A 20,691-nucleotide genomic window follows, 5' to 3' on the forward strand; every position below is an offset into this window, starting at 1 on the left:
GTTCAGAAAGATCTTAATGTTTCAAAATAATTATTCTACTGCATCAGCCTGCATTAATTAATATTTATTTATTTATTTATTTATTTATTAGAGGAGGGGGAGAGGCACAGAGAGAAGGAGAGAGAGAATCTTAAGCGGTTTCCACGCCCAGTGCAGAGCCTGACTCGGGGCTCCATCTCATAACCCAGAGATCATGACCTGAGCCAAAATGGAGTCCGACGCTTAACCGATTGAGCCACCCAGGCACCCCATGGTCTGCATTTAAATACAAGTAGACAAAATGATTTATTTTCCAACCAGTTTGAAGAAACAGGAATCTCTATACTTTGCAATTTGACTATTACGTAAAAACACAGTTTCCAAAATTCCCTATAAAAGCGCTGTCCACAGGGCGCATGGGTGGCTCAGTCAGTTAAGTGTCTCCCTTAGGCTCAGGGGCCTCAGATGGAGCCCTGAGTCAGGCTTCCTGCTCAGTGGGGAGTCTGCTTCCCCTCTCCCTTCCCCCCCCCCCCACCCTGTGCTCTCTCTCTCTCTCTCTCTGAAATAAACAAATAAAATCTTAATTAAAAAAAAGGCACTGTCCACATATTAGCTTGCCAAACTTGGTTTTTAAACAAAAGTTAACTTGAACTTTTAAATGAAAGGAGCATTATTACTTTTAGGCAAAAGGTTTTCATCTGAAAAGACAAATTTGGATTAATTATTCTGTCTAAATTATTCGTTGGTATAGCTAGTTAATGAATTTGTAGAGCACTTAGACATTTTCTTAGGTAAAGATTGTAACTTAATTTGATAGACATTAATTCCTGAGAAGTTCTTATCTATTAAAGCTTATTAAATTGTACACAACAAAATACTCCCTGAAAAGAGATGAATCTATGCCTCTTCCATATCTTTAAGGAAAAACTGTCCTCTCTTCTTTCCTTTAGTGGTTTTGCCACCTTTTAGTTCTGAGGTATGATAGATACTCATTTGTACACCACTACTGAGGATTTTGTGAAATTGTTGATACAATCAGTCTAAATTTGATTTCACGTTAGCTGAGCCTTTCTTTGCTAACTATAAATTGTAGAATGGCTTTTAATGCTTAAAAAGTTGACAAATTACTTCTTTTTAAGAATTTCAATTATTGGGCGCCTGGGTGGGTCAGTTGGTTAAGCGACTGCCTTCGGCTCAGATCGTGATCCTGGAGTCCCAGGATCGAGTCCCGCATCGGGCTCCCTGCTCCGTGGGGAGCCTGCTTCTCCCTCTGACCCTCCCCCCTCTCATGTGCTCTCTCATTCTCTCTCTCAAATAAATAAATAAAATCTTTAAAAAAAAAAAAAGAATTTCAATTATTTGAGAAGTACCTGTTTACCTATCAACCAGTCTTAACTACGGTCAGAACACATCCCTTATGGGCACTCGATTTTTTTTTGCTCAGCTCAGTAATAAGTCCAGGACTTATGAGTTCCTGAAATGAATAGGCGATCACCTTCTTTAGCACTGTTATCTCTGGGGTAACCCACACACTTTCTGGCTCCAGGGGCCCCTTTCCCCTCTTCCTCTGGACAGTGTGAGGTTTTCTCTCTTCTCTCTGGGTTTTAAATGTCAGACTTGCTGCCACAGCAAAGCAGTTCCTCAGCTGGGGTTGGCCTCAGGACAGGGCTGGGATGTAAAAGGGAGAGGAAAAAGGAAAACCACTGGGGATTTCTGCCGCACTCTGGCACTCAGAGGGCCCTTCTCCTGGTCCACTGACGGAACTAGGGAGTTTCTCTCTGAGTTTTGGCAGCACATTTCTGCCACTGGGTCTGCCCACAGGTCAAGGCTGGGCTGCAAAGGAGGGAAAAACAAACAGGGGTTCTCACCCCTACTGCAGATCAGTATTTAGGTTTTAGCTGCCGTCCCAATAAGTTGGCGTCCTCCATCAAGGCTGACGCCAGATGTTCCAGATCTTTAAGAACACATGTGGAGACTGACCACATGGAATAGGAAATTGAACAGAGGCTCAGCTATGTACACCCGGGGAAGCTGCTCTGGTAATGGGGCTCCTTCTCAGCAATGCTAATTACATTAAAATTGAAAAGTCACGTGAGAGGAAATAAGAAATAACTGGAGGCAGAACTGTGTGGTGTCTGTTCAGTTCCATCTTAAGGGAAGCTCTGAGGAGGAATTTGGGACAGATTTATGACATGGGCAAAGATTGAGGGCCTGAGGGAAAGGATTTGAGAGAGCTTCTAGTGGCCTTTGGGTCATGTCAGTGTAAGCAACAAATCAGAGGTATGCATATTCATATTCCATTTGTCAGCATAGCTGGGAGAAGGAGGCTGAATTGGGAAAAGATGGCCACCCCCCTTCTGCTGCCCTGGCTGAGTTTCCGTGTGGGCAGCACAGATGTGATGCTCTTTAAGCACAATTAGAGCAAGGACACCGAGATGCCCCTTCTGCCATAGACGACCACACAGTCCAGGTCCCCGGGACCTCCTAAGCATCTGTGGTGGTCCAGGTGTGGGATGACAGAAGCATGGTAGTGTAGCGGGCTGTCGTCTAAGATGATTTGATCATCAGAGAGCTTGGAGAAGACTGGGTAGAGACAAGGGTGTCACATGAAGCGTTCCTGGGGACAGTGGGAACCGTCCCAATGATGTTCTCTTGTGGGATATATATTTATTAACTTTTTCCTTCCCTTAATTATTTTGATAAAATATAGTCAAATGCCTTAAATCTAGGAAGCTACGATGCTGTCCATAAGATCTAATTCCTAAATTTCTAGATGGAGAGTCAGGATAAAATCAATGCAATTAACCCCCAGTTAGTAACTCAGGTCCTCTGAGCTTATGTGCAGTTCTTGTGATATCCAGTCCATCTGCTTTCTCAGGGAAAGCTAGATTCATGGAAGCTGGCCGGGATAGCTTCCTGGGGCTGGAGGTTCAGGGTACAGGATAATGAATCACCCAAACCATAGCATCATAACAAAAGAAGATACATACAAGAGTGTAAGTTTGGGGCTGAAGGAACCATGACCAAACTGTGTGGTCCACTTGAGGTACACACATTAAGCAGAAATAAAGCTATGGAAACAAAAACGGGGCAGGGCAAGAGACGAAAAATTCCCACAGCCTCAAGATATCTTGGAGCCTTCCTAGAGATGCTCCTCTCTGGCCTTCTTAGGCGTGCTTCACATATTTAAGGGCAGGAAACAAAATGCACAGGTTTTATGATTACATGCTAGAGTAGTTTGTTGGAGGCCCACCATAATAAAATACCATAAACCAGGTGGCTGAAATGACAGAAATTCACAATTCTGGAGGTTAGAAGTTTGAGGGGCCCCTGGGTGGCTCAGTCGGTTAAGCGTCTGCCTTCGGCTCAGGTCATGATCCCGGAGTCCCGGAATCGAGCCCCGCTCAGTGGGGTGTCTGCTTCTCCCCCTGGCCCTCCCCCCTCTCATGCTCTCTCTCTCTCAAATAAATAAATAAATAAATAAATAAATAAATAAATAAAAGAAGTTTGAGATCAAGTTGTCGATAGAGTTGGTTTCAGCAGAAGTCTCTCTCCTTGGCTTGTAGATGGCTAACTTCTCCCTGTGTCTTTACATAGTCTTCCTTCTGTGTGAGTCTGTCCTAATCTCTTCTTCTTATAAGGACACAAGTCCTATTGGATTAGGGACCACACAAATGACCTCATTTAACCCTCATTGTCTTTATAAAAACCCCATCTCCAAATACCATTATATTCTGAGGCACTGGGGGTTGGGACTTCAACATCTGGATTTTGGGGAGGGGGGAGACACAATTCAGCCCATCACATGTTTTAAAAATAATTATATCAGAGTGTATGTATACTTATGGTTAGTTTCCTATTAATTAATTAGTAAAGAAGTAGTCTCTATTATAATTCCCTCCACACTGGGATGACACCAGAGAGTAGAGAAAGGAAATTGAGGGCAGTTTAGGCTAGGGCACAGGTTGGTAGGAGACTCTGGTCATCCCCACTTCCAATCCTGCTGTCAGATACTATTTATCGTTGGGGGAGAGCTGGGCAGCAGATTCTATCTGTCCGCCTTTTCGGGAGAGTAGTTCTTTCAAGCCAAGGAGCAGGGCAATGGTGGAAAAGAGTGGCACCCAATCAACCCGGTCAGTGTCTCAAGGAGACACTATATCCATCTTGAGGGGAGGGTTTGGATGCAGGGAGTTTACTAGGGAGTGTTCTCTGGATCAATACCTGTGAAGAAAACAGGGTTGGGCAAAGGGAAGCATTGGACCTCATCCTGGCAGCATCTGTGCAACAACAGCCTGAGCTGATCCCAGAGCTCGGGAGCTGGGGTGGCCCCTCCAAGTTGAGCCCCCATTAGACAAAAGGCTGCATCTCCCCACCTCACTAGCCCCTATAACCAGGGCTAGTTTTTAGATAAGGACCATCCCCAGGGATGGCACATGATCTTAGACACAAATCTCTTTAACTACACCCCCAACAGCTGGAGGGCGAAAGCCTCAGTCTCAGAGGGAAGATCCAGATGACTCATTACAGTATCTTCTGCAGTTAGTTATATATATAGAGAGAGAGAAAGAGAGAGAGAGAGAAAATTATTCAGAAAAGCATCATTCAGGGGCCCATGAGAAGATAAGCCCGCAAATAACAAATACTTACTTGAAATTAGTCTTTGATCATCCCTGATCAAAAAGATATGAATCCTATAAAATGTGATCATGATGTTGCTTTCAAATCACAGTATCCTCTAAAATTAGAGAGATTTTAAAAATGAATTCATGTAATCCATTGACCCAAAAAATGCCAATTAAGTAACTGTAATCAGCAAAATTCCTGAACTTACATTTGCCTGTTCAACATGACAGCTTTCTAGATTAACAGAGAATTTGTAACCAACTGCTCTGTATATAGTGAGCTATTTCTAACCTTTGTAGATACATAGAAACATGTAAAATATATGTACCTCATCTATCTCCCTCTCTGACCATTCAGTGAAGAGCGAAAATAAATTATTACACATCTCATGTATTTTAACTGTGGGCATTTACAAGATTCGGTTATTCAATTGCCCATGGGGTTTCAACAGATATTTACTGAACATCTTCTGTATGCCCAGCACAATGCGTGAACTAAGCCTTGGAAGTGCTTTAAAAAAAGATATGGCCCCAGCTCAGTTATTTACAGTCTTTGGATGACCCAGACCAAAAAAAAAAAAAAAAGTAAAAGTAAAAAACGAAATAAAATAATGAGAAATTGTTTTATGTGCTGTTAAGAAGACAGTGTGCCAATCTAGAGAAAAACTGAGGTAAAGGGGAGAGCTACTTTCGTTGGAGGATGGAAAAGGCCTCTCTGAGGAGGTGACCTTGAAGCTCTGGCTTGAAGGTCAGGAAAAGACTGGACATTCGTGCTATAAAGGAAGGGTCCCAGGTAGAAAGAACAGCATGTGCAAAGGCTCTGAGGTGGGAAGGAGCGTGGCTTGACTGACGACTGATGTGTAGTGAGGGAGGGAGTGACAGGAGGTGGCATTAGGAGGGATAAGAGGATGCAGGTCAGATAGGGCTTCAGAGGTGGTTAGATTCTATTCAAAGTACAACCAGAAGGCATTGACGTGTTGCCAGCCAGGAAGAGAGGTGTCTGATGGATGTTTGAAGAAGTTGGCTCAGGTTTTGTGTGGAGAATGAACCAGAGGGGGCTTTGAGCAACAGCACGGAGAGGAGTTAGGATGTGGGCACAGAACACAAGGGAGGGACCATGGAGGGACTGGAATGACTGCGATTGCACAGAGGGTGGGCGGGGCCAGCCAGGGAGGGGAAAGGGGCGTGGTTAGAGGGACTGAGATATGCCCCTCAAGCAACTGGGCAGAGGGTAGTTCCATTTACTGAGATGGAAACGATCAGGAACAGAAGTAAGATGCGAGTGCTAAGGGTGGAGAATGAATTAGCATTGACTTTCTGCTTCTTTCTCTTCCTCCTTTCTCACACCTTCTCCTTCTGCATTCCTATGCATACCTTCACAGCATGTAGGTATTAATTAAATGTAACACCACCAATCCGTTAACATTATAAAAATAATGATAATAACTTTTATCATGTTTTGCATATATACCAGGGGCTATGCCAGGTGTTGAATATACCTTATCTCATTCATTCTCACTATAATCCCGAGAGGTGACCCCCATTGACTGTAGACGAAACCAAAGCCTACAGAGTTTAAGTCACTTGTTCAAAGTCACATTATGTGTCTATGCGGCATTGAACCCAGGAAGCTGGACTCCAAAGCTGACACAGTCTTTCTACACACTGAATTTAAGGCTTTTGAGATGTTAATTTTCTGACAGTTTTTATGACACATTCAAACATTTCTCTGCAGAGAAACCTGTTTCTTTCATACTGTCATGTGGCAGTTCCAGTTAATACTTCTTCACCATCTGTATGTGATCAGTTTAGCATCAGTAAATCAGTCTGCAAATATTTTGTATCAACATAAGCCTCTTACTTGATTTCAAATATGTTGAAACTGAGCCTAGAAGAGAGAGCATGACGAATTGTCAAATCCATAATGTCTGCTGTGTTTCTAGAGGATTTCTGCCTGTAGTTTCTATTAACATTAAAGGCAGTTAATTGTTTGATAGTGAACAGACCCTTTTGAGTTGAAAATAAGAATGATTCCGTGTATGCCAGGGAACTGAATATTTGGATTTTGTGGATTATTATTTTTTTTTAAAGATATTATTTATTTGAGAGAGAGAGAATGAGAGACAGAGAGCACGAGAGGGAAGAGGGCAGAGGGAGAAGCAGACCCCCTGCTGAGCAGGGAGCCCGATGCGGGACTCGATGCAGGGACTCCAGGATCATGACCTGAGCCGAAGGCAGTCGCTTAACCAACTGAGCCACCCAGGCGCCCAGGATTTTGTGGATTATTGATAACATCTCTTGCCCTTTCTTTATTGCAGGCTGAGCAACTGACCCCTCACCAGCCCGGGTTGGTGGGAAAGGGGCACTTGTGTGCCTGACTGCAGGTCGTGGTGACCAGCTTCCAGCAGAGTTCCTCTGAATGCCAGCCACTGTGCTGGGGGCTTCATATACGGTGTCTTTGAACTTCAACATCAAATTGCAGAGAAGGAAAACCAGGTCAACGGCAACGTCCTCGGAGACTTTCTCCTTTAACAACTACTTTTTCTTTCTCCTCCACATCACTTCATATTAATTACTTTTATATTTTTCAATATCTGTTCTTAAAAAGGATGGTCATTATAGGGAATTGAGACATTTTACCAAAATAAAAATAAAAATAAATCACCTATGTTCCCATTACCCAAATATAACTGTGGTTGAAATGTTGTCATTCCTTCAAGTCATAAATGACTATGGATCATAATTTTGTATGTACTACTTCATTTTTTTTTAAAACAATATAACGCTATAAGAATTTTTCCATGTTGTTGCCTATTTGTCAAAACAAAAACACTTAAAAATATTTATAATGTTCTAGGATATAGCTATATCCTCATAATTTCCCTAATGTTTGACATTAAAATTTACACAAGGGAAGATTACACTGCTGTAAGTGATACACCAAAAATGTATAATGATACTAACACAATATTTAGATGTATCTGACTGGAAGTAGACAAAAGAGAATTTGGAAGAGGGACACTTGCATTTTTATTCATGTTGTTGTTGCTTTGAAACAACTCAAACTTATAAAAATGTTGCAAGAATGTTTATGTATTCCTGAACCATTTGAAACCAACTTGCTTGCATGATGCCTGGGGAAAACTTCAGTGTGCATTTCCTAGGAGCAAAGGTATTCTGCTACATAATTATAATACGACCATCAAATTCAGGAAATTAACATTGCTACACGGCTACTGCCTAATCTTCAGTCCCCATTCCAGTTTCAACAACTGTCTCCAAATTGTCCTTTATATAAAAAGATCTAGTCCACATCCCATTGCATTTAATTACCATGTCACTTTAGCCTCCTTATATGTAGAACAGTCCCTCAGTATTTCCTTGGTTTTCAGGACCTTGGTGCTCTTGAAGATTACAGATCAGTTATTTTGTAGAATGTCCCTAATGTGTTTGATGTTTCCTTGAGATTAGATTCAGGTTATGCAGCTTTGTCAGGAATATCACAGAGGAGATGTTATGCTCTTGTTACACTCTATCAGGTAGAATACTACTTGGATTTGTCCCATTATTGGTGACAAATTTATTTTTATTTTTAAAAAATATTTATCTATTTACTTTAGAGAAAGGGGAATGGGGCAAAGGAAGAGAAAGAATCTCAAGCAGACTCCGTGCTCAGCGCAGAGCCCAACGCAGGGCTCGATCCCATGACCCTGAAATCATGATCCCAGCTGAAACCAAGAGTCAGATGCCCAAGAGACTGAGCCACCCAGGTGCCCCAGTAATGTTCACTTTAAACACTTGGTTAACATTGTGTCTATGAAAATTTTTTACTATGAAGTTACTCCTTCCACCTTTGTCTTTAATAAGTATTTTGAGGGGAAGGATTTTTTACCTCAAATTTTCAATTGATCCATTATTAATTTAAGTCAGTATGGGCTCATGGATTCCTGTTTTTTCAGTGGGTTGTAATCCGTTACTATCATTTATTTTGATGCACAGATCACCCCAGATTTGGCCAGTGCGAGTTCCTATGACCTTCTGATTTATCCCCAATATTCTCTGAGCAATTTCCTACTTCAGGCACAATGAAATGTGCTAGGCCCATTTTATACTTTCCCACCCCAGCCCTGGAATCAACCTTTTCTTCCTAAGAGTCCTCATTTCTTTTAGTGGAAGCTGGTATTTAGAAACCAGGTCTGGATACCACGCTTGCTCATTGCTTGTATGGTATCATTGCTCCTAGGCCCTCTCGGTAAACAGAACTAGAGAAGAGATAGAATACATATAGATTCACATCAATATTTATTTCTATAACTATATTGAGAGCATCAGTTTTTGTATATTTATGCAATCTATCATTATTTTAAAATTTATCATGTCTTCCATTATTTTTATGTCATTAAAGTCCTTGTTCATCAAGCTGATTCTTTGTTTACATCTTCTAGTTTTCTAATGGGTTTCCTTATTATGTTTAGTTTCTCACCTGGAATTTATTTGGAGTATGTTATAAAATGAAACTCTTGCTTGTTTATTGTTTCAAGTCATCAGTCAATCTCCAGTATAATTTATGGAGTAATACAGCCCTTCTTCAATTATAATATTCTCTTTCCAAATATATTGTCATATATTATATATTTGAGTTTCAGGGATGTCCATTCTGTCTGTTGGTTCTTTTGCCTCAGACATTTAGTTTTCATTATTGTAGCATAATGTAGCAATATTTCATTATTTCATATTGCTTTTTTTGTTGTTGTTGTTTAAAATAATTTTTTATTGCCCAGGATATTTTTTTTCTTGTGTCTTGTTTTTTTTTGCTTGTTTTCTTTTTAAATAACTATAAATTCAAGCTTAGGGAAGTTTGTTTTGCCTTGAAACAAAACAAAACAAAACAAAACAAAAAGCTGTTCTATCATTTGCTAACCTGATCTCATTTGAAGAGAGAGATGGTAGTTATCTTGCAAGACTAAAATTTATACCATGAATGATGCAGGTCTAAGTCTGGTGGCACTAAAAGGAGACGATAGCATTGTTGACAAAATTATAATCTGCTGGTGGCATTTGCGGAAAAGAAGCCCTTGCAAATTTCTAAATAACAGTAAACTCTGTTAGGAAATTCTAAAGTGTCTTACAGGCCAAAAAGGGAATGAGGTTAGTAAAATGCCTCAACAGAGTTTGAATAAAATACTGGGTTTGAGAGTTACTGGAACTTGGATATGTAAAAATAGGGTGGTAGGCTGGGTCATGCTTACAATGGTCTCAAGTTCAAATAAACTACTGTGACAATACACCACTTCACAGGTCACACGCTTCTCCGCTTCTCCGGGGCTGTTCTTCCCTTCAGTAGGTGCTGGCAGAAGGTGTGCTCAGTCGCTTCCCAATATAGATGCCTAGGCCCAAAGCCAAAACATGAGAGAGGAAGAGAGACGGAATGAACACCTTAAGGAATTCTGCGGAGAAAATACCCCCTTTCTTCATGGCCCCACTTTTCCTCATGCTTAAAGAGACGGAGTGTTTGGGGTGTCTGAAGTGGAACTCTTTAGGTGGAATGTTTTCAGGTCTACTGGACCAGTCGGACACCCAGTCGACGCTTTTCTTTGAAGCATCGACTTCTTTCTCTCCTTCTGGAACTTCTTCTTCTGACTGAGAGCTATGGTCCCTGCTGGTGTGCATCTCCACATCAAACATAATCTGCCCATCTTCTTGTGGGGAAGGGCTGTCACAGTGAGAGCTGGCTCTTGAACTACTCTGTCCTGATTCATGTTGTGCATCCAAAAGAATCTTCTCCATGTCTCCATTGTGGATAGAGGATGAGGAAGGTACATGTTCTAGCCCCCCATTTTCCCCATTGCCATTATCATTGCCATTGCTGCTGTTCATGGGTAGCTCCACCCAGGAACTGTTGAGGCCGGCTGGCGGGGGCAAAGGCTGTTCACCTTCCTCGCAGTTGTTGTTGTTGTTGTTGTTGTTGTGCGGGGGCGGCGGCTGCCCTACTAAATGAGACGACATTGTCAGGCGGCTGGAAGAGCTGTGGCCGCAGCAAGACCGCCTCTGGTTCTCGGGCAGCAACACTTTCATATTGCTTTTTTTAAAAAAGATTTTATTTCTTTATTTGACAGAGAGAGACACAGTGAGAGAGGGAACACAAGCAGGGGGAGTGGGAGAGGGAGAAGCAGGCCTCCCACGGAGCAGGGAGCCCGATGCGGGGCTCGATCCCAGGACCCCGGGACCATGACCTGAGCCGAAGGCAGACGCTTAACGACTGAGCCACCCAGGCACCCCTCTTTATTTCATATTGAAGCATATTAATATTTTAATATCTGTTAGGGTAATTTCCCTACACCAGAAATCTTGCATGCCAATGGACGGATATTGTGTTGCTCCCAGAACATTTGGAAGCACTGTCAAATGATTGGAGTTTGGGGACTTTGTGTCCTTTCCCAAATTTTGTTACAAGTGTACCTATTTCCTTTGCTTGCCCTGGATTCTTGAGTGAACTATAGATGCCATCTATAACATACTGGCAGAATTCAGCCACACTGGTGGCTCCCTCCTAACTGGACAGTTGGCCAGAGCATCTGCAAGGATTTGAATGACCAACACGGTGGGAGAAGGCAGATTTGGGTCCAAAGAGAAAAACTAAGGGCACTCAGTTGTAATATAATTCAACAACCTTCTACTCCTCTCTTTTGTTTACTCCTTATTAACTATCATTGGAGCCAAACAATTTGCACTTCAAAGTGAACCAAAGGAGCAACTACAGATAACATAGGAGTTAAGACCTAAGAATTACAATGAAAACGATGCATTATGAATATAATAAAAAGAAAATGATGCATTAAAAACAGATCTTCAGGCAGCAGTTCTTTCTGCCCATGGGTCCTGTCCCCGTGCTTTAATAAAACCACCTTTTTGCACCAAAGATGTCTCAAGAATTCTTTCTTGGGGGGCATCTGGGTGGCTCAGATGGTTAAGCATCTGCTTTTCGGCTCAGGTCATGATCTCCAGGTCATGAGCATCAAGCTCCCTGCTCAGTGGGGAGTCTGCTTCTCCCTCTCCTTCTGCCTCTCTCCCTCCCCCTCTCCCTGCTTATACTCTCTCTGTCTCTCTCTCTCAAATGAATAAATAAAATCCTTAAAAACAAACAAACAAACAAAACCAGATCTTCATTTTTGTGTTAAAAAATGTAGGCAATTTATTTCATCACATCCTAGTCTGATTATCACTGTGCCTTGTTTATTTCTCCTGGTGATTAAGACAATCATGCTTCTTTGGAGGGGCAGTGTTTTAGTTGGATGAACAATAGGCAGCAGAGAGACAACAAGGTGATCTTGTACATTTATTGTTATTGGTATTCTAGAGGCAAGCCTGCCTGTGTGTCCTTAATTTCTTGCTCCACTGATTTACAAATGGTAACTGTATAGCTGGGAATCAACACAGTGGTAGACTTTTTAAAAAGCCCCTAATTTCTTAAATGGCTAGCCGGCAAGTGTCCAGAAAGCATTGTTATCTGAAACAGCAGAGTGACAATGGAAACATTGATGTTGGAAGATAACAAGTCACAAAGCTAGATGAGAATACAAGGTCACTGGTGCTTAAATGTTTCATATTGTTTTCAGACGTGCAAGGTTTTTTTTATTATTCAGTTCCGCACTGGTACGTTTGCGCAGAAAATACTAAGTGACTTTTAGATAAAATTATGTTATGACAAATAAGAGCTTTAAAGAGAAACAATAGTATCAATATTTCAGTTTGAAATAGGTCTTCATACAGCCTACATATTCACAATACACTATTAAGTCTATTTTCTCTTTTCTGCATCTAAAAAATAATTGCATTGATATAGTACCTCGGGCTTATAAAATGTTTTCACGTACATTAGCTCATTTTTTTTTTTTTTTAAGGCAAACATTTATTGAGGCCTTGTTCAGCACTGGACACGATGCAGAGAGCATAGAAGCATTATCTCATTAAATCCTCACAAAGGCAAACATGGGGTGACTTTCAGATTAGCTCTATTAAATAAGTGAGGGAACAGAGGTTAAAGAGGTCAGGTAATTTCCCATGGTTATGTTCCATTTCTAGCAAGTGCTAAGAGAAGAGACAGTTCTTTCTGAATTTTGTTAACCTGGCCCAACTTCCCATAGACTTCAGAAGCTACTTTGGAAGTTTCTTGTTAAGCCGATTTTTCCAGTATTAGCTATCCTCTGATGTCTCCTTTGGTATCCTAACATCTTCCCCTCCCCGCCAGTCTGCCAAGTTTTCATGGAAGCAGCCTCAAAGAGTTTATTATGAACCCATGGGTGGAGCACCTGCTATCTTGACCCCTCGGAAGGATCAGGTATGAGATGACGAGATGATATTCAGAATATCAGGGTCTGGATAAAATGTATTTAAAATATTTGGGATTCAGAGATGCAGACTAATATCAGTTCCCCTCTAGCACTGGGATATAAAGTTATACATTTTGTCTTCTTTACAAGATAAAACAGGGAGCTTCACTCTCTCCCATTGACACCAGGGCTTGAAGGAAGAAAGGGTCCCTTTGTTTTTTCTCCCCTTGATCTGTAGTCGCAATTAAAGCCCTATCTGAGGGGCGCCTGAGTGGCTCAGTCATTAAGCATCTGGCTTCAGCTCAGGTCATGGTCTCAGGGTCCTGGGATCGAGTCCCACGTCGGGCTCCCTGCTCAGCGGGAATCCTGCTTCTCCCTCTCCCACTCCCCCTGCTCATGTTCCCTCTCTCGCTATGTCTCTCTCTCTGTCAAATAAATAAATAAAATCTTTTAAAAAACTAAAAAATAATAAAAATAAAACCCGATCTGAGTTTAAATCTTGGATCCAGACTTCATAGTGTGGATTCAGGGAAGTTACTTACTCTCCCTGGGCCTCAGTTTTCTTGCTGTTTCTTCCTGGTGTTAGGAGGACGAACTCAGATAGCATAGCAGAAGCACAAAGTGGTGTTAGTTCTTCTTCTTAACTATTATTTTTATTTAAAAAGAGGCTATGGCTTTCTTAGGGGATCCTTACAAAGTTTCAGGTACCTCATGCTACCAGCTTTGTTTGCCTGCCCCTCATGAGCCCCCCCACCCCACTTCCATAGGGGCTGCTGTAGACTTAGATAGGATTGAAGATCATGCCCTGGAGAGCCCAGAGCCCCTTCATCGTATCCAGCTTGGTTATGTACCAAGTGTTTCTCTGGGGCTCATGACAGCATCTCTTTCCCTGGCTTCTGGCCCTGATCTTATCTCTAGGTGCTTAGTGGACAATTCTTGGATGTCTCAAACTCACCCTGAATTCAACACGTCATAGACCCATCTCAGCACATTCTCCCTCACAAAACTACTCTTCCTCCTCTTTCCTACCTCCATTCTCTCCCACCTCCAGCATCATTTTTCCTTCTCTCCTTTTTGTTTAAATACAAGTCGTCAAAAACAGGTGTCTCAGCAACCATCACCCATCACCTTTGTTTTCAACTCTTTGTAAAGTTGAGACTGATTTACAGTTATTTATCACTATCAGTTGAATGTTTTCTCCCCGCTAGGCGGCCCCATGAAGTCTGGGTCATGTCTGGTTTCTCATGACAGTATCCCTAGGACCTAGCACAACCTCTGATAATTGTTGGCACACAACAACTAGCAACTGACTGTTGAACTGTTCTCCATGCCACTTGTGGGTGGTTGTAGGGTTTTTTTTGCCCCAGTCCCATCCCATCATTCCTAATAACACCTTCCCTACTGAAATTATCAAAGCCTCTCACTTGGACCTTTGAAAGACCCTCTTGTAAGAACAATCAGGTCATTGAACACAGATGAGTTTGAATTCCAGTTCTGCAACTTTCTAGCTGTTTAGAATTGGGAAATTTTTTTGGTTTTCCTAGTTCTAGTATGGAAATGATAAGACGTACCCATAGGGTTGGAGGATTAAATGAAATAATATGTTTGAAGGGCTTTGGAAGTGTCTGGCACATAGTAAATTCTCAATGCATGTTGCCTAGAGGGAAATGTGAAATGAGGGGCATAAAAGACAAATTTCTCCCTAATTTTCAATATGTATAAAATTACCTGCTCTGGAACTCTATTTCCTTCAAATATCCTTTAAATCTAATATCTAAATTTCATTCCCTCAGGACCTTACTCTCTCCGTTTGAAACTAACAGCTAATCTGATAAACCAATATATGCTAAAGGCTGGTCTCTTAGGAGCTTAAAGTGTTATCTCTCCAGTAATGTTTTTTAACAGAGCCTCTAAAAAAAAAAAAAAAACAAAACCCCCAATTATTTTAAATATGAGACATTTAAGCACATGGCAGGCAGGCTGGTGGTTTCTGGCCTGCCAGTGTCCCCACCCAGTGTCTTCTTTTTTCTTCCCATAGCTCTGCCTCTTGCCTCCCTCCATCATGCTCAGCTTCATAAAAAGTTGCAAAAATAAGCCTATACTGGAGATCAAATGATTTGGAGGGTTCTTGTCTGACACTTTGAGACTCTGAGTGGGTCCTTTTGCCAGTTTGACTTGAACCCTAAATGTTCTGTCTTGCTGCTCTCCTAGTACTATTGTTCTTCTAGAAATAAAGGCTGTGTTTCTCTTTCTAATCTTGCACCATTGCCCCAAATCCTAGATACTCTGCTGGGTTCCTGCTCTGCTGTGATAGATTTCCCTCAATGCTAATTCTCTCTGCTTACCTGATTCTAAATGCCTTTGCTTTGGAATTACATGTGGTCCTTTCTGCTTGTCCTCCTCTGTTACCACCATGTCGACTACACAGAATACTTCATGCTTTATGTCCGGTCCCCTAGGTTCTGGATGTCAAACACTTTTTACTTGACTGACTTCTCTTCTGGAACCTGTTCTTGTTGTTGTTCTCGTTGTTTTTCTTCTTCTTTCTTTCTTTTTTTTTTGAGAGAGAGAGTGAGAGTGGGGGAGGGACACAGAGAGAGAGTCTCACGCAGACTTCCCGCTCTGCTTGGAACCCCACGTGGGGTCGATCTCACGACCCTGAGATGATGACCTGAGCCAAAATCAAGAGTCAGATGCTCAACCGACAGAGCCACCAAGGTGTCCCTGGAACCTGCTTTTATAGTGTGTGGCTAACCCAAGAAATCATGTCTAGAAACAGCTCCAGTCAATCTTCACCCAATGGATTTAACTGGATCTTTCTTAGCTATGATCCTAAGATAAGAGATGTAGTACAGGCCAGCCTTTTTGCTACTAATCTAATCATTTTATGCAGAGAGTTCTTTCTTCTTTATGAGAGCTAACATCTTCAACTCCTCGAGTTAGACATATCTAGAGAGACATTTAAAAGCACTTTGAATAGTAAACAAAACAAAATACAAATAAAAACAAGAACACAATCATGAAAACTTCACATTGACTTGTAATTAACCCTAGATTCTCATATTACATGTGTTACTATATTAATGTATTATATATTTAATATAATCACAGAAGTTGTTGCTTATCAGAAATGAAAGAGCTGTACTCATGACAATATTTGTGAATCCTAGTCACATGGCCTCCATCTTGAGGTCTGTTGCAAAATAATCTGTAAAGTTCTCGAAATGGTAACCTAAATTTTACTTAATGTGGAAGACAAATATGCAATAGCGCATTTACCAAGAGATGTGACAGATTTATGTAATTATAACCTCAAAGTTATACATAATTATAATTTCCAAAAGATTTGGGGTAATTGGGGTCTGCTTTTGGAAGCAAGGCCTCTGTGACAACAGAGGATTAGTGGCATATAGGTCATCTTGTCACATTTGGACGTTATCTGGAATGCTTCAGGCATTTTCTTGCCAACTCAGTATTATAAATTGTGTTTAAAATCTTAGGCCATGGAACCCACATCTTTGGCAAATGTGCAAATATTTAATGAGATTTCTATAATAAATGTATTTTGTTTTCCAAGCAACTTATCAACAAAGGGAGAGTTATATATAACTGAAAAGAGGGAAGTTATTTCTCTTTTTAGTGTCAGGAAGCATGACTTAAATGATGAAAAGGACCTTCAGAGAGCCCCTGCTTCCTCTGTAGTGTAGCAAGTGACACTAGGTTTGCCTTCCCTTGGAAACAACTGGAAAACCTGACAAAGGGTTTTGAGACATTGGTTGACAGCGCATGGTTGGGATACCTAAGACAAAGTAAACAAGTCATATGAGCCCTTAATTGCCCCAGATTTCTGTCAAGAAGTACCTCAGGACCGTGTCATAAGGGGGGAATGCAAGCAGAATAGGACTCCCTGAGTTGCATTGGCGGAGGCTGTGAGGTTCATGAAGGCTCATGCAGCTAATTTTCCAGAAAGAGTACTGGAAAAGAGGGAGCTACACAGAAATATGTCTCTTTGGGCTGAAATTTCATGAAGCAGAGCAAAGAACTACCAGGGAGATGTAAACTGAAGATTTCCAAACAGTTGAGTCCTGACTAGCCAGTGACAAACCTCCTTGAATGGCCAGGGTACACTAAGCCTTATTAGCAGGGCTAACCTAGACTTGCAGTAAAGCTATTCTAGAGCTTCTCCAACATCATTTCTTTACTATGTGTCTAGTCAAAAACCTGCTTAAAATTTTTTTATTAAAAAGCCAGCATTCCTTGCAGTTAGATTTGGTTATGTGTCAGGTCTAGGCAGCTGTAGTCTAAGTGAAAACCACTCTGAGTGGTTTCTGAGAAAGTTCATTAGAAGGAGTCAACTCATCTGGCTTATGTCTTTTTCACTCTTGCTCATCTCCTTCTTGCTCACTGGAACCCAAAAGTGATATGGAGCCTCACAGAAAAGGGATGGAGAGCAGCCATCTTGAAATGTAAAGGAATCAGCTTGAGAATTAAGACACTCACTGAGGTTAGCTCAGAGGAAATCTAGAGAGTGCCCGTTTTCTCTTGAAGGTATCATTGGACCACCATACTGGTCCTCAACTGCCTACAGAGGTTCCTGCTTAAGAAAATTGTTGAGAAAAATAAAATCCATAATTTTGAAAACTCCTGCTTAAACTAGTTTTCTGTTTTTTGAAACACTTAAATATCTCCTAAGTTCTTCTTTTTGGAGACTTTTTATAGCTACTCTCAGATGCTTATTCCTTTAGATAAAATCTACATTAAAAAATTCTCAGGAAATCATCTTGTTTAGATTTTGATTAGAATCTCCCTCATTTAGATTGCTATGGGCAGTTTAACTTAGGCTGTGACCCAGACTGCCTGGCTTTCTTTAAACCCAGAGTATGCCAATTAGTAGCTATATGACTACGGGCAAGTTATTACTCTTCTGGGTATCAGTTTTTCATTAGTAAAATGAGGAATATTATAGCATCAACTTCTCAGGGTTGCCATGAGTTGATATGTCTAAAGCATTTAGAATATAATCAGGCACAGAGAAAGTGCTTGCTTAAGTATTAACTATTATTATTTTCTTATTTTTAATTTTAATTAATTTTTTTATATTTATTTAATTCAGGGAGAGAGAGAGAGAGAGCATGTGAGAAGGGGGAGTGCCAGAGGGAGAGGGAGAGAGAGAGAATCCTCAAGCAGACTCCCTGCTGAATGTGGAGCCCAATGCGGGCTTGATCCCAGGACCCTGAGATCATGACCTGAGCCAAAATCAAGAATCAGATACTTAACTGAACGAGCCACCCAGGCACCCCTAGCTATTATTATTTTAAATAGATGTATTTGGAAAGTATTGGCTCTGAGATATTGAATCTTATTACCCAGAAACAACTACACTTTTTATTATATTCAGATTTCCTTTTGCAATATTCTAGAGTTCTAAACCTTTTATGAAAGACTTAGCTTTTACTTTTTTAGACAATTTCTAATTTCAGTGCAAGTGATTATATTTCAATGAACACATATTTGCTCTTCCCATCCACAAATCAAGTCCTTCTTGGATATAAAAAGATAACAATGTATGCTAAATTGAATAATTCTGTTACCCCATTTCAGTAAAATTCAAGATGCAATTGTATTTTGAGGAAAAAGAGAACATTATAAAATAATCAATGATCAATTTTTCAGTTTTGTCAGTTTGAGATACTTATAGCAATCTCAGTGATTTACATTTTACAATGATTTTCTTACATAACACAAAGTATAATTTTCTAGAAAGAAATGTAATGAAGAAAGAAGAGTGAGTCCCATTAAAATTGGTTACATTGGTTGCTTTCATTTCCAATAAACAAATATAATTTCAAATTGAAACATACATGTGTACCAAGGAAAAATACTATTAATAAAGAGTGTATGCAAATGTCAAAACCATGCAGAATTTGTAGTTTTGGAAATACACTCCAAAATCCAAATGTCATAAATACTCAAGTGACCTTTGTGTTCCAAACAGAGACCAAATGGCCAAATCTGGCTTGTGTTACCATAGAGACACATTTTGATGGAAGGACTTCTGATGAAGTTGAACAGCATGGATGATTAGGGGCAGTGTTGTGATAAACGGTAATATGTGTCAGTGTGGCACCCTCTGCAAGAGATTAAGACAAATGTGCTAGATGGATAGCATTGTTTAAGGAAATATATCAGCTAATGTCTATAAGTGATAAGCAAGTCAAAAATTTTTTAAATATTCTCTTTGGGGCTCTTAATACACAAATGTAGGGTATGAGAAAGACAATTTTAAGGATGAGTTAATCACAAGAACAATTTTTTTAAATTTTATTTTATTATGTTATGTTAATCATCATACATTACATCATTAGTTTTTGATGTAGTGTTCCATGATTCATTGTTTGCGTATAACATCCAGTGCTCTATTCAATACGTGCCCTCTTTAATACTCATCACCAGGCTGGGCGCCTGGGTGGCTCAGTTGGTTAAGCGACTGCCTTCCGCTCAGGTCATGATCCTGGAGTCCCTGGATCGAGTCCCGTGTCGGGCTCCCTGCTCAGCGGGGAGCCTGCTTCTGCCTCTGACCCTCCCCCCTCTCATGTGCTCTCTCTCTCTCATTCTCTCTGTCTCAAATAAATAAATAAATAAATCTTAAAAAAAAAATTAAAAAAAAAAATACTCATCACCAGGCTAACCCATCCCCCCGACTCCCTCCCCTCTAGAACTCTCAGTTTGTTTCTTGGAGTCCACAGTCTCTCATGGTTCATCTCCCCCTTCGATTCCCCCCCTTCATTTTTCCCTTCCTACTTTTTTGTTGTGCCTCTCAACAAATACTGTTTGATGTTCTAAGGAACACTACATAATCAAGTTCAAAAAAAGATATCATAGAACAGTCAGCCCAAGCACAGTGTAAAGATGAACTTTCTTTAATTGGTGGAAACTGGCTACAAATTCAGATTAATTCAATTTCAGTCACAGATAATGGTCCCTTCTATGTGGAAAGCATTATTATGTGCAATGGAAATACAAAGATAAGAGACACTGAGCCTGGGTGGCTCAGTCGTTAAGCATCTGCCTTCGGCTCAGGTCATGACCCCAGGGTTCTGGGATCAAGCCCCACATCGGGCTCCCTGCTCAGCTGGGAACCCTGCTTCTCCCCCTCCCACTCTCCCTGCTTGTGTTCCCTCTCTCGCTGTCTCTCTCTCTGTCAAATAAATGAATAAAATCTTTAAAAACAAAACAAAACAAAAAAAGATAAGAGACACTGTACTTGGTGTGAAGGAGAAATAAGTTCACAGATAATAAATTATGCTGTATCTTATAACTTAGTTATAACAGAGATTCATATTAAGGACGATAAAGACTCACTGTAAAAGAATATTAACATTTGGACATGGAGATCAGGGATGTCTTCAAGGAACAGAATGTCCTCGAGTTGAGCAAAGAACTGTCTAGCAAGAGTCTCACTAGACTAGGCAAGGCTTGAAGGAAGAAAAACAAAAGATAAAAACCCATAAGGGTTATTCAGTGAATGCATACCCAGGGTATCACAGGGGACACAGTCAGAGAGAAATGAGAATGGGTAAAATGGCAGACTAAGTGCCTATGCCTTCCCTCAGTTGCAACAATTATCTATGTAAACATTATGTTAAAAAAGAAAAAAATCCATAATAGTATAGGAAAACAAGAAGATTCCAATCAATGCACCAGTAATTTTGAAGAATCTTTGATATATATCAATCAGGATCAGGTCTATAGAGAAATAT

The 20,691-nt window shown here is 40.6% G+C and overlaps 1 protein-coding gene across 1 annotated transcript; it reads right to left on the reverse strand.

Annotated features, from left to right (window-relative positions):
- Positions 1-9,788: 9,788 nt before the first annotated feature.
- On the reverse strand, positions 9,789-10,622 carry LOC123840796 (BCL2/adenovirus E1B 19 kDa protein-interacting protein 3-like). The gene has a single exon (XM_045870556.3). It carries the CDS (start codon positions 10,605-10,607, stop codon positions 9,939-9,941), a length of 669 nt encoding a protein of 222 aa, XP_045726512.1. The 5' UTR covers positions 10,608-10,622; the 3' UTR covers positions 9,789-9,938.
- Between the last annotated feature and the right edge of the window lie 10,069 nt (positions 10,623-20,691).

The sequence above is a fragment of the Mirounga angustirostris genome, unplaced genomic scaffold, assembly GCF_029215605.1.
Source record: "Mirounga angustirostris isolate CCGP_5_RB_7025 unplaced genomic scaffold, mMirAng1.0.hap1 SCAF_5, whole genome shotgun sequence".
Taxonomy (NCBI): Eukaryota; Metazoa; Chordata; class Mammalia; order Carnivora; family Phocidae; genus Mirounga; species Mirounga angustirostris.